Here is a 12,078-nt window from a genome sequence, read left to right on the forward strand (position 1 = left end):
CCACCACACGGATGATGTGAAAGCGGCCATTACTGACTCACCATACATTAACTCTTAGGAGGTGAAGAGTGATTGGGGTGGAATTACCAGCTCACGGTGGGCAATTTAAACAGGGCACGGGGGTCACCCAACTCTTTTTGAAGGATGCCCGTGTATCTTTTATGGCCACAGAGAGCCAGTATGTCACTAATCGTTTTACGGCACAGTGTCCCCATCACCACACCGAGACACTGGGATCCACACACAGACCAGAGGGTCCCACTGGCCTCACCAGCAGATCCTCCAGCAGGAACGCAAGCTTTTATGATGGTCTCCCATCCAAGTACTGGCCGGGCCTCAACGGGCTGAGCTTCAGGTGGGTGACCTCTGCTGACGGGCGGGTGGTGTGGCCGATGGCGGTCTGCCTGGGCTTTTAGCAGGGCAGCCCTCTTTAGAAGAAGAAGAAGTTCAAAACGAGTCCCCACCCTGCTGAGAATTCACGAGGGGAGCCCCCTCGAGCGGCTTGGCCCGATTCACTGCTGTACCCGGGTACTGATGGACATCCTCTTGGTGTTTTGCTCCATTTTAACCAAATCAATAACCAAATGGGGACGCCCCATTGTCAGACTCTTCTTCCTGATTGGCCAATCAGATGAGTCACGCCATCAGAGTACCACCACACAGCCGGCCTACTGTGCCAGTCTGCATTTACGCTTACGCAGGATGGCACCTATCACAGGAGAACACCATAAACAACTACCGGGCCACTGATCCAATCACGTCCACTGAGCGCCCACCCTGTACCCGCTCCTTTAGCTGCCTTGGCTCATCAAAGTCCTCACATGGCCCTCCTCTACAGACGTCTAACCCTCAGATCTTCAACCTCGCTGCCCCCTTTGATGCCAAAGCCACACATGTGACCGTCTCTCAAGAGTCTCCCATGAGAATCTGACCTGCTTGACCAACACATCCACTAAATGCCTACAACTGGGCCCAGCAAACTTAAATCCATCGGCGGGCGCATGGTGGCAGTGCCACGTCAGACATACCCTTTCAGGCGACTCCTTCTGTTTTGCATGTTTTAAAGAAAAGAAGAAAAAAAAATAAAAAAGGGGGTGAGTAACATTTTCCCACTTTGCTCTGTGCCCATTGTGAGTACTAAAATCAAACACTGCACCTGATGCCCCCTCAGGAAGTGCCCATTTTGACTTTGAGGGTGTGTCCCACAGACATCTGACCCTTCAGGACTGTTGATCAGTCACGCCAGGTCACTTACCCACTGTTGCTTTCTTCTGTTCAGGATTGGCACTGCTGGTGGCGCACCCATTGTCAGCAGCTCTGGATTGTGCCCTTGGTGTTGAGGAGGGGGCTTAAGTGCCACAGGGCCATTTATGGCCACCTCATTAGGAGCCTTGTCAACCTGGTGTACATGTGCCTACCCCTGTGGATGGTGCTTTCAGTGTCTGGGGTTAAGTCAAGATCATAGCTGAATGTACCCGCTGGACTCTGCCAGTCTTGTCTCGTGTTTGTGATTCAACGGGGGACAGCCGAGATGTGGAGGGGGAAGACATTGGAAAAAGAGGATTGTAGCTGACTTGGCTTTGCCAAAGCGATGCCCGACACAGGCTAAATGGCTCACAGCTGATTTGGCACCTCTATATCTCAGCTCATGGTGCCCTGAGGAAAACAAGTGGGCAGGTGTGAGAAAAGCCCCCAAAAAGGAGGAGCTCAGTATCGAGGGGTCTTGTCAACGACAGGGAGACTATGAGACCTCTGAGCAGATGGTGTGGTGAAGCAGGTGCAAGAATGAGCATTGCCAGTGCCACTTATCAAATGGGCATTGACTGTCAACAAAGACAGGCCCCAGGATGCCATTCTTACAAGGCCAGTCCCTTGGCACCACCAGTGCCACTTGTCACGATTGAGCAGCGTGTCTCGACTGTGTCAGCAAGCAGCAGATGTCGGCTCTGTCATCAGACTTGAGGGCCTCACTCAGGTGACCAACCTGACAACACGAGAGCGGCGTCCCCAGATCAGCCAATTAACAGCGAGGACGTCTAAGGGGGACACACTGGACAAGCTGGCCGGGGGGTTCTGAAAGAGCCCCTTCTGTCCCTCAAGATTGTCACCAACACGGGAAGTGAGATAAAGCTTTGGGAATCGCGAGCACAAATATCAGGAGCAGCGGCTTTACGGTGAGCTGCCATCCGTGTGACACTTGACCAGCTTTGGGGTTCCATCAAAAATGTCCACCCACAGTCCAAGACCCTTCGACTGTCTGCGTCATGACAGTGAGAAGTTTTCATGATGGGTCAGACAACAAAACAGAACGAGGACATCGATGTCTCCCCAGAGGAGATCAGAACAGGCCAATCAGGCGCACCCAGCTCACCAATCCCAGCCACCTCACTTCTCCAAAATGACACCACATTGACTTCAGAAGGTCCCTCAAGTCCTCCTGTCCCACACGCACCTCCGCGTCTCTCTTTGAGAAGAAAAGCTTTCTTTCTAACATTCCATAATGAATGGCCTCAAGGAGGAAAGCGGATGCTGTCATCAGAAGCCATTCGGGTCACATTGGCACACATCTCATACCTTGTAGGTGGCAACTTTTTTTTTGTGATTTTGAGGACCAGTCAGAAGCTCACAGTTTGGGTCGAGTTTACAGAAGCCCACCAGGCCAATAGTGACTACGGTCCCTGGAGAAACTCTAGAAGTTTCCGTGGCTCACCAGCCGTCAAGGAGGAAGGTCAGGACCACATCTGCCACCCCACTGCAGGAAGGAAACAAAGTCAGTGGTCTATAAGACTGTCTGTGAAGCTACTTTCTGAAATTATTTTTAAAGCACTGCATCAGTGCCACCACCACTGCGTTCTTACTACCAACAAAGGAGACCACCACACTAATCGCCACCAAGACCGAGGCCGAGGTCTGCAGAACCAACTGGACAGGCAGGCCATAGCATGAGAAGGCCTCAAGGTCTGCCTAAAAACAGGCTCAAGCTGGGGGGACGGTGCCAAGTGGCACTTCACCTTTGACACCAGTCTGTCACAACACAAACTCAGACCTGAGCTTTCCAGCTGAAAAATGAAGACACTTCCTAAAAATGGGGGATGCAGAGAAATGAATTCCTGCTGGTAGGACTGGCGTCTCAAATTGGGTTTTACTTCTCCAGGAGGGTCTGCCCTGCAACTCGCTGCCTCTACAGACCCTCTGCAGTCAGGGGGTCCTTATTCTTCACTTCTCACTGGGCACCACACCCGACTACTCCCTGCAGCTGGCAGTCCGTTCTCATTCCACCGACACCTAACCCCAGTCCTGGGGACGTCACACTGGCTTCCAGTTACATTTAGAGCCAAACTCCAGCTCCTCCTTCCTACTTTCATGTCAAGTTTCAAACGGCCTTCCCTTTTGGTTTAACGGCTCCATGTCTTGTTGACGACCGCCGATGGCGGGTCTGCTCCTCTCCACTTTGTCACTTTCTGCCAGAGCCCTGGATTGTTAAAATGAGGAGGACAGCCAGTCATACGCTGAGGAGATGCGGTCCTGCAGTCTGCTGGGAGCACCGAGTCGCACACAGACCTGCCCTTCCAGTTTCTCCTTCCCACTGCGATGCGTCCGCCCGACTTTTGCGATTTTAGAGGGAGACGTAAGGTCGCAGCTTATTTACTTCTTGGTCCACACAACAAAGATCAGCTGGCACACTGCAGGCGTTTAGCGTTTCACGTCACTTCGCCCACAGCCCAGGCGCGGTTTTATTTATTTATTTATTGATCTTTGAATCGTTCCACTTCACAAGACATTTCCGCCTGAGACTCCAAGATTCCCTGTGTGCCCAACAGCACTTGAGCAGGGGACAGCAGAGGACATTAAGGTGACAGAGGTGCTCACCTGTCAAAGGGCACAGACCGTGCCCACATTAAGACACGATGGCCGCGTGAGGCTCGTATCACAGGTCAGCTCTTTACGAAACGCAGCGCTGGTGTCACAAGGTGACGTGTCCCCTCAAGATGACGGAGGGCCGCACGGTTTACTGCACTAATGTCTCGATGTATGCGACTGCCAAGCGGTCCTCGTCCACTGAAGCCCCTTTGGACCACCCCGGCCTATTCAACCTGTCAGATTCTGTAAATCACAAGAAGGACACACAGCACAAATGAAGTGACAGCACAACACAGAAATGGGAGGGACAGAGAGACGCACAGACGGGCGCTGATGGGGGTGACACGGGGGGGACGGTACGATACCTCATAGAGCTTCTCAAAATCTTCGTAAGGAAGCTCCTGGCCACATGAACGTCACTTTCTGACGGCATTTTCTGTGCTACAATGTCCACCATTTTCATCGTCCTGTGTGACGAGAAGTGGGGGAGAAAGAAAAACGGGAAGAGGAGGAGGAGGAGGAAGACACTGAAATTCAGTCAAGGCTAACAGAGTTTAGAAGACATAAACAGTGCTTGATGCATCGATGACCGTGGGGACCACCTGCCACTTGTGACATAAGGGGGCTGTGCTTTACACATCTGAGGAAAACCTGGAAAAGCAAAATCGTCCGGCAAAGTCTTCCTTTATAGCGCCTTTCCAAACGCTTAACATAGTCAATTCCAGAATTATGGTGCCACCAAAGAGGATTATGGTGGGAATTGCGGTATGCCACGTTAACCACTAGGGTGCTCTATCAGTAAACCTACGACTCCTACGGGCATCGGCGTCTGATGGGGTCCACGTGCTTCAGGACTAGCGGGCCATCAAGACACAGCGGACTGGACATCGGTAACCGCCTGCACTGGTCTGTTTTGGATCCCACCAGACTGACCCTCAACTACCTGAACGTTCAACTCTTAAATGAATTTTTAGACGTCAGTCACCACAGCGCAGAAACGGTACTCACCACAGCGCAGAAACGGTCCTAGACAGACACTATGGCCTTACAATGACCTCTGACTGGCACCAACAGGCACGAGTGGCACCGTTCAGTGCCAGGGGCACGGATTCACCTCAGTGTCGATGCCCAGACGTGAGCGGCAGACAGCTGGGCAGTAACAAATGAAAATGCCACACTCACTATAAGCAAGAGTAGGTCACTACTTCACAAAGACGTTTCATACCCTCGCAGGACTGATGACGTATGTGGGCGCATTGGCACATAAGAATATCGAGCATCCAAGAGACAAGAGCTGAACAGGCGTTATAACCATCCATCCACCGATATTCCTAACCCGCTTGTCTAGGGTGGGTCACGCTAGAAGATGCCCTGTGTCTGATGCTTGCCAGTCCCAGCAAGCCTTGAGCGCCTGGTCAGGGCGCCAGTCCATCTCAGGGTGAACACTAGTGCCAACTTAGTAATGCCAGTCCACCTAACCGGCATGTGACTGAACATGCAGACTCCACCTGGGAGATGAATGCCAGTCTCCTTGTCTGCGAGGAGGCCCAACAATAAGAATTATAAGAGCCATTACTGCCACCCTCCATGTCTTCTATCTGCGAGTCCCTGTTGCATATTTTTCGCCACTACGGGCACAATAATAACATTAATAACAATTCGTCCATCTGCCTAATGCAGGAGGCATCATCTGTGACATACATATGCAGGTCAGCAATCATGGGGCACATCATCATCATCAATCTCCTCAGTATCTCCTATCAATTCAGATTTTTTTTTGCTGCCACGTGGCATCTGGAGAGGAACCCAGCAAGCACTGGGCACAAGGCAGAAATACCACCTGGACAGGGCGCCAGTCCACTGCAGGGTGAACACACCCACGTGGACCACTCCAGTAACGCCACCTCCCCCAGGTGTAATCAGGCCTTTTCATCCAGAGCTGTCACAGTGCCAGGGTCTACCTGTGTGGAGTTGGCATGTCCTCCCATGTGGGAATGATTGCCATACAATCAGCAGGAGTGACGCCTGGTGCATTAAAATGCAGTAATTGGTTTGCGCCCCTTCTATCACGCTCTGCCGTCGGGCACACAATACGCCAGCCAAGACAGATGCTGCCATGCACCCTGAACGAGGACCTGTGCTCAAATGCGTCATTGCCAGTTTAAGTCTGTTGTCACAAGCAGGCTTGGGGACGCCAGTACCCACTGGCTCGGTTATAAAAAGCGTTTGTTATTTTTTAAAAATGTGTCAAAGAAATCTTCCATTTACCACAACTGTGCAGTAATAACCTGGCGACTGGAAAATACCAACCGTACCCTCAAACAAATTCAACGAGTGGAGCTGCCGTTTGCCAACTTGCCCACAAGAGGGCGTCACCCTCAACATGCCCATTCCTAGGGGTTTCTCATGTGTTATTAAAACGCCGTGCATTTGTCATTCCAACAGGGGGCGCACACCACCCAAAAGCACATACTAACAAAGGAAGCTTTAAAGAGAACGCGCTAATCCCATTTCTAGTCCCACTGGTGGTCTCAGACTCTTTACAGCTGTTAATGCCGTTTGTTCGTGATTTCCACCGGTTATTCCTGCCCTCACCAACAAGCAGAGTGCCCACTGGACTCCCTCCGTCCGTCTTTTTATTTCCTTTGTTAAGTTCTCGTGTCACTTGCTCTGCTGCCTCATCTTGCTAACGGATTCTCAGCAGCACTGCTCATGGTTATCATGCGCCATCTGTTGGAATGAAATATGCCATTCTGTGCACTACCCAATACATCCCCACAGATGGCGCCGAACGTGCCAACGGAGTGTGGCTGCCAGGCAGAAGCCTGTCAGTTTCTATGCCAGGCTGTATTTTTGCAGATTGACGGGAGCCGAGACAAAATGGCGAAGCAAGGCAGAACTTGAAGTACTGAGGGTCACACACAGAAACTCTCTGGGGCTTTCTTAATTTTACAATTGGCAAAAGAAAGAAAACCAAAACAAAAAACAACACAACAGACCGTGTCATGGTAAAAAAAAAAACACACACACACACACTTGGCATGTGCCACCACCTATCCGTCCCTTTAGCCAGTCTGCCAGCAGACACAGCTCTTATGAGGGTCGCCCTGGTAGAGACAGGTGGGTTTGCCCTTTTGTTTGTGAGGGGTGCCCGTCCAACAGCACTGCCTCATGCCCAACTCCACGGCCTTGACCTGACAGATGCATTTTCAAACTCGGCAGGAGTAGCAGGAGCTCCCCACACGGGCACAGGAAAACTCTAAAGACGACGACGATAGCAATGACAACGACGTGGCCTTACCCTGTGATCATCTCAAAAATAAACTCCAGGCTCCACACTGAGGCGAGGTGCCCATGTGCCACCTAGACCACCGAAACAGAATGCCGGTGCCTCCATGTTGACAGTGCGCTGCCAGCCATTCCCGGTCGCGGCTGGGAAAGAGGGATGAGGGGAGGGGGAGGGGAGGGATCAAGGCTGCCAAGCTGCGCTGCCATGGCAACAAGTAACCTTCCAGCAATGATTAGGAGAGGCTTAGTGTAAAAGGAGGGGGGAAGGGCACCGATTTGCCAATCAGTGTCGCCTTTGCATTCGTCAGCAGGGCCACTGATGAGCCACAGTGTGTGAGGGGCACAATGTGCTTTAAATTCCCTTCTTGCCTACAGACCCCACAACTCCAGCAGGAAAAGAAGCCCACACCATGCCTGCAAGGCATACGCCAAACAGTGCCAGGAAAGGGCCGGCCGGGGTTTGGGGGCAGCGAGGTTAGTAAGTGCGCTGCTCTGCACTGGCCTCCCAGCCGGGGACACTCCTGCCCTGAGCCCTCGGGCCCTGCTGCATCACTGGCGGGCACTGAAGGCTTTAGGGGCACTCCGGCCTTTAAACTGGGGCTTTGTTAAATGCCAGCAAGCTGGCACAGGGGCACGTCTTCAGCTGGGGTATCACCAACAAGGCTGGGTCTGCACGTCACACGGTACAGACAGACACCCACCACCCACTGAGCGCCTTGCGCACGGGAAAGGCGCTATATAAATAACATGTACTATTATTACTATTACTAGACAGTGCCCATGTGATGTGGTTGGCAGTGTCGCTCTAGCATTAACCTTTCCTGTTTGGCTGCCTGTGATATAGCGCCTTGACCTACAATGTTAACGGTGCCTTTCCCATCAGTCTTCTCTCATATAATAAGTTCAGTGCCCTTCTTACCCACAGTCACTTTAGCGAAGGTCTTCCTCACCTGGGGCCCCTCCGCTCGTCTCCCTCTTACACAGTGCAGTCCTCGTTGATGTTAATTAGTAAAACACGAATATCAGACAGCGCCTATTATATAGCGCCTTGGACAGGTACAGTCCGCACATCAAACAGAGCCACACCAACATTATATAGCGCCTTTAAATCTATAACAGCAACAGCCCCCTCTATGTGTCCGTCTGCTATATTGCGCCTTCATCTACTGTATAAGGTCAGCTCGTACCTTTCCCATCTGCCAATTACATAGTATAGCGCCTTTCGTCCTTGTCATCGCGCAGGTCTCACCTGTCTGTGTCACTAATTGTACATAAGCAAGGACTCCTGGAACAATTGTAACGAGAGCCTGTCTTAGACGTCAGTCTAGACATCATAGAACAATACAACTCGATAAACTTTATTAACCCATTGGGGTAACGCAGCGCCTTTCCGGTCTCTCCATATAAAGTGCCCACCCTTAACATTCCAGAAACGTGAAGGGAGGCCGGAAACCCCAGAGAACAGGAATGAGGCGTCCCTCACGCTCGGGGTCTACCACACACACGTCTGTTTTTTAAATCTGTGGGCAGATGGAGTCGACCCCCGTACCACTTCACGTCAGCCCACCACCTCGGACCAAATACTTTATGAAGGGCAGACGAAGGCGGGAGCGGAAGGCACAAACCAGGCGCTCTGCTCTACTCGGCGGCCACAAAGAGCTGCCAACTCCCATGATGCCCCAGTAAGACACTCGGCACATTTCAGGCAAGCAGAGAGCTGAAGCCACTCACTTCCCACACGTCGCCACTAGATGGCAGTGTCCCACAATGAATAGGACCAGTCAGCCATCTCGCCGCCGCGCTGCCGCCTCCTCCTCATTTCACAAGTGAACAGGGTGGCGGATGGTGTGTGGTCTGGGGGTTTAGGCATCACAAGTCGGGCATTGGGGGCTGCAGAAGGCCCTTCAATGACGACGACAGGACAGTCTCAGGGCCAGACACCACGACAAGGCCTGATGACGCCCCAGGTGTCATCTCCTCTACTCAGAGAAGCAGCTCAAGACACACGGGAGCTGATGACAGGGACAAAGTCCACCCGGGCTCTGACGGACTAACAGACCTGCAGGAAGAGGTCCATCCAGGCTGGTACTCAGGTCCACCCGAGGTCCACATGCAGGATGAGGTCCTCCCTCATCTTACTGATGTACAGAATCAGGACCATCCAAGCACCCCTGAAGCCACCATCGCTGCACAGATTGAGGTTCACCTGGACTCTTACAGACAAGCAGGACGAGGTCCATGCAGGACTACCAAAGGTCCTATCAGTGTCTGAGTGGACTCTTCATCAGTGTGCAGGATGAGGTCCACTCTGGCTCGTACCCATGTGTCCCTTCACGGCTCCTGGCTGGTCACTCCCGCTCTGTCTCGTTTCTCCTTGGACTCTCCTGTTTGCCGCTGCCACTGTTTCCCTTAGGAAGTCCCCTCATGAAGGTCCTGATCTTTATGGTGGGCTCTGTCTGCCTCTTGCCAAGTGAGCGATCTTCTTGGCAGCAGACCATTTCATCCAATGTCAGCTGCGCCAGCTTTCAGACCACCTTTCAAAGCCCTCCTAAAGCCAGTTCTTGGTTGGTGACCACCATAGTTAAAGGCTGACCATCAAGTGACTCACTTTAGGCACGAGGTAGTCAGCTGTGTGAGGTGACCAGCACAGCCCGAGCCTCCTCAAGGTGGCATCGCAGTGCCAAGCCAGGCAAGTGCCCACGTGTAGCGTCCAGTTCAGGCCGGTGGGGTCACTGCAGCAGTGGGGGAGGGCCGGCTGTCAGGAGCTCCCGGAGTGTTCGACTTTTTCATGCAAAACACGCGGCGGCCTACTTTACTGGCCTCGTTAGCCGTGAAGTCGTAACCTGGAAACGGCCGTCGCCATCCCAAATATCCGCTGTCTCCACGGCTGCACTCTCAATGCAAATGAGGCTGCGCTGCTGGGTTTGGTCACGTGGGCTCCTGCTAAACTGACAACAGCGGCTGGCAGGCGGGGAGACCCCCTCAAAGCGCCGGGTGGGCACTATAAAGGACTTTTACAGATCACCCCCTGACGTCTCCCATTTCCCACTTTTGTTTTCCTTTCTTCAGCTTTGCTGTGTCCTTGAACCCGAGTCACTCGACGCCCCTCACTGAATACACGATGGCCTGCTGCCTTTCCTCCTCCTCATCCATTTCTACAAACACAAAGCGACTCTGCTGGTCACCCACCGTACCGCATGCCCTTTTCACTTTTATAGTGATGCCAGCAGGGGGCGCTTGCACCCCAAAGCCGCCACCATTCAAACATCCATCACTCTGTCTTCCTAACCCACTTATATGGGGCAGCTGAGCTGTGACTGGGGGGCAGTAGCACTTGGTCAGGACACCAGTCCACCGCAGGGCACACACACACCAGGGGTCAGTAAGGGGGGTTAAATAAAGGAAAATATACAAAGTCGAGGGGCTCGGCAGTCCTCTGTACCCATGATGGCCGACGGAGCCGCCTCAGAATAAGAGCAGGCCATTCGACCTGGCAAGCTCGTCACCCACCTCCTTTCCCACTAACATCAAGTCGACTTCTGGGGGTTCCTAACGTCCCGCTCTCTGCCACTCTACTTACTCGGTGGTCCTTTCTAACATTTCAGCAGAATCAAGCTGCCCTCAGGTTTCCGGCTGTGTGGCCCTGTTATGTCACCTTACGAGACTTGCGGTCGTAGCCTTCATTTAGGTAATCTTAGCCAGTCGGGGTGCCCCACCATAACCTGGCATACCCAGTGACTCCGTCCGACTAGTACGCAACTGGTTGGATTTGGTCTTTAGCCGTAGGGGGGCTCTGTGCGCTTGACAGCTGACCAACAACAATGAGGTGTAATTAGGGCCGGACCCCGGTAACATTGCGGACGTTTCTGCCACCCACGTCCTACGCTTTACAAGGCCAAGGAGTGCGTGAGTAACACTTTGTATATGGATAGAGAGATATACTGTATATACATGGGTATAGTGCCCTGCTACCACAGAGACCAGCCCATCACAGGGCACACACAAACACACACAGGATGGCTTTAGCTGTCATATTGGCAGCGCACACAGTCCTGCCCATCCATTGCAGGGCCCCGCCCACCCCAGACACACACACACACACACACACTTGCTCGCTCTCACCTTTTCACCACCAGCGTCAGGGTCTTGTGGGAGCTCTTCACCAGGCAGATGGCTTCTTGCCGGTACCCGGTCAGCGAGACCTCGTTGATGCTGACGATTTCATCTCCAGCCTGGAGTCGACCAGCCGCCTTGCTGCCTTCCTCAATCTGTTAAGGCAAAAAAGAACAGAATGAGCGTTCAGTGGTGCACGGGCACAAGTGGGCACCAGACATCACGGACAACACCGGACTCCTCGTCTCACTTGGGCTTCAGCGACACCAGACACCGTGACACTCATCCTCTTCTGACTTCGATTTAAGTGATCAAGTCTCACTGGGTGACGCCATCCTAGAGATTTCAATTAAATCAAAGTCGCCTGGCATCCCTGGCTATTCGTTCTCATGTACCCACCTATTATACCAGCTCAGGCTCACAGACCAACTCATCACGAGTCCCCACTTTGTCAAACTCAGGGTCTCCGGTCCCTCTCAGGACCACTAAGCACAGCCAGAGGAGACAAAGTAACACAGGCAGCAAGAGGCTTGTGCCAAATATCCTGGAGGGCACAACGCCAAGCACTGTGCCAGCATGCCACCCCAGGAGACTATTGTAACAGCGGCCATTCCACTCTCTGGTCCAGGAGTCACCTGGGGGCTTTCTGTGATCGGAATCGTCCTGTGAGCCCTTCAGGTTAAGAAGCTCCGATACAGAAGTTGGCATGGGTGCTGAAGGGCAGTGGGCAGAGTGGCAGGACAGGCTACCCTGACCACCTTGAAACTGGGCACAGAGTGTGTTGGTTCAAGGCAGCTTGTCAGTTGAGCCTGGAGT

At 52.8% G+C, this 12,078-nt stretch overlaps 1 protein-coding gene across 6 annotated transcripts in view; it reads right to left on the minus strand.

Moving 5' to 3' along the window:
• The window catches only part of shroom2a (shroom family member 2a), a 64,008-nt gene that overhangs the window by 24,643 nt on the left and 27,287 nt on the right, over positions 1–12,078 (minus strand). The window contains exons 2-4 of one of the 6 annotated variants that reach the window (XM_039745977.1): positions 11,272–11,417; positions 4,227–4,328; positions 1,029–1,046 (exon numbers count right to left, since the gene is read on the minus strand). In XM_039745977.1, the coding sequence (XP_039601911.1) occupies positions 1,029–1,046; positions 4,227–4,328; positions 11,272–11,417 (266 nt within the window). Of the gene's footprint in view, positions 1–1,028; positions 1,047–4,226; positions 4,329–7,162; positions 7,282–9,208; positions 9,277–11,271; positions 11,418–12,078 lie in introns of those variants that run through there. The other 5 variants (XM_039745980.1, XM_039745981.1, XM_039745978.1 and 2 more) reach the window with 5 other exon arrangements.

Source organism: Polypterus senegalus, chromosome 2, assembly GCF_016835505.1.
Source record: "Polypterus senegalus isolate Bchr_013 chromosome 2, ASM1683550v1, whole genome shotgun sequence".
Classification (NCBI taxonomy): domain Eukaryota; kingdom Metazoa; phylum Chordata; class Cladistia; order Polypteriformes; family Polypteridae; genus Polypterus; species Polypterus senegalus.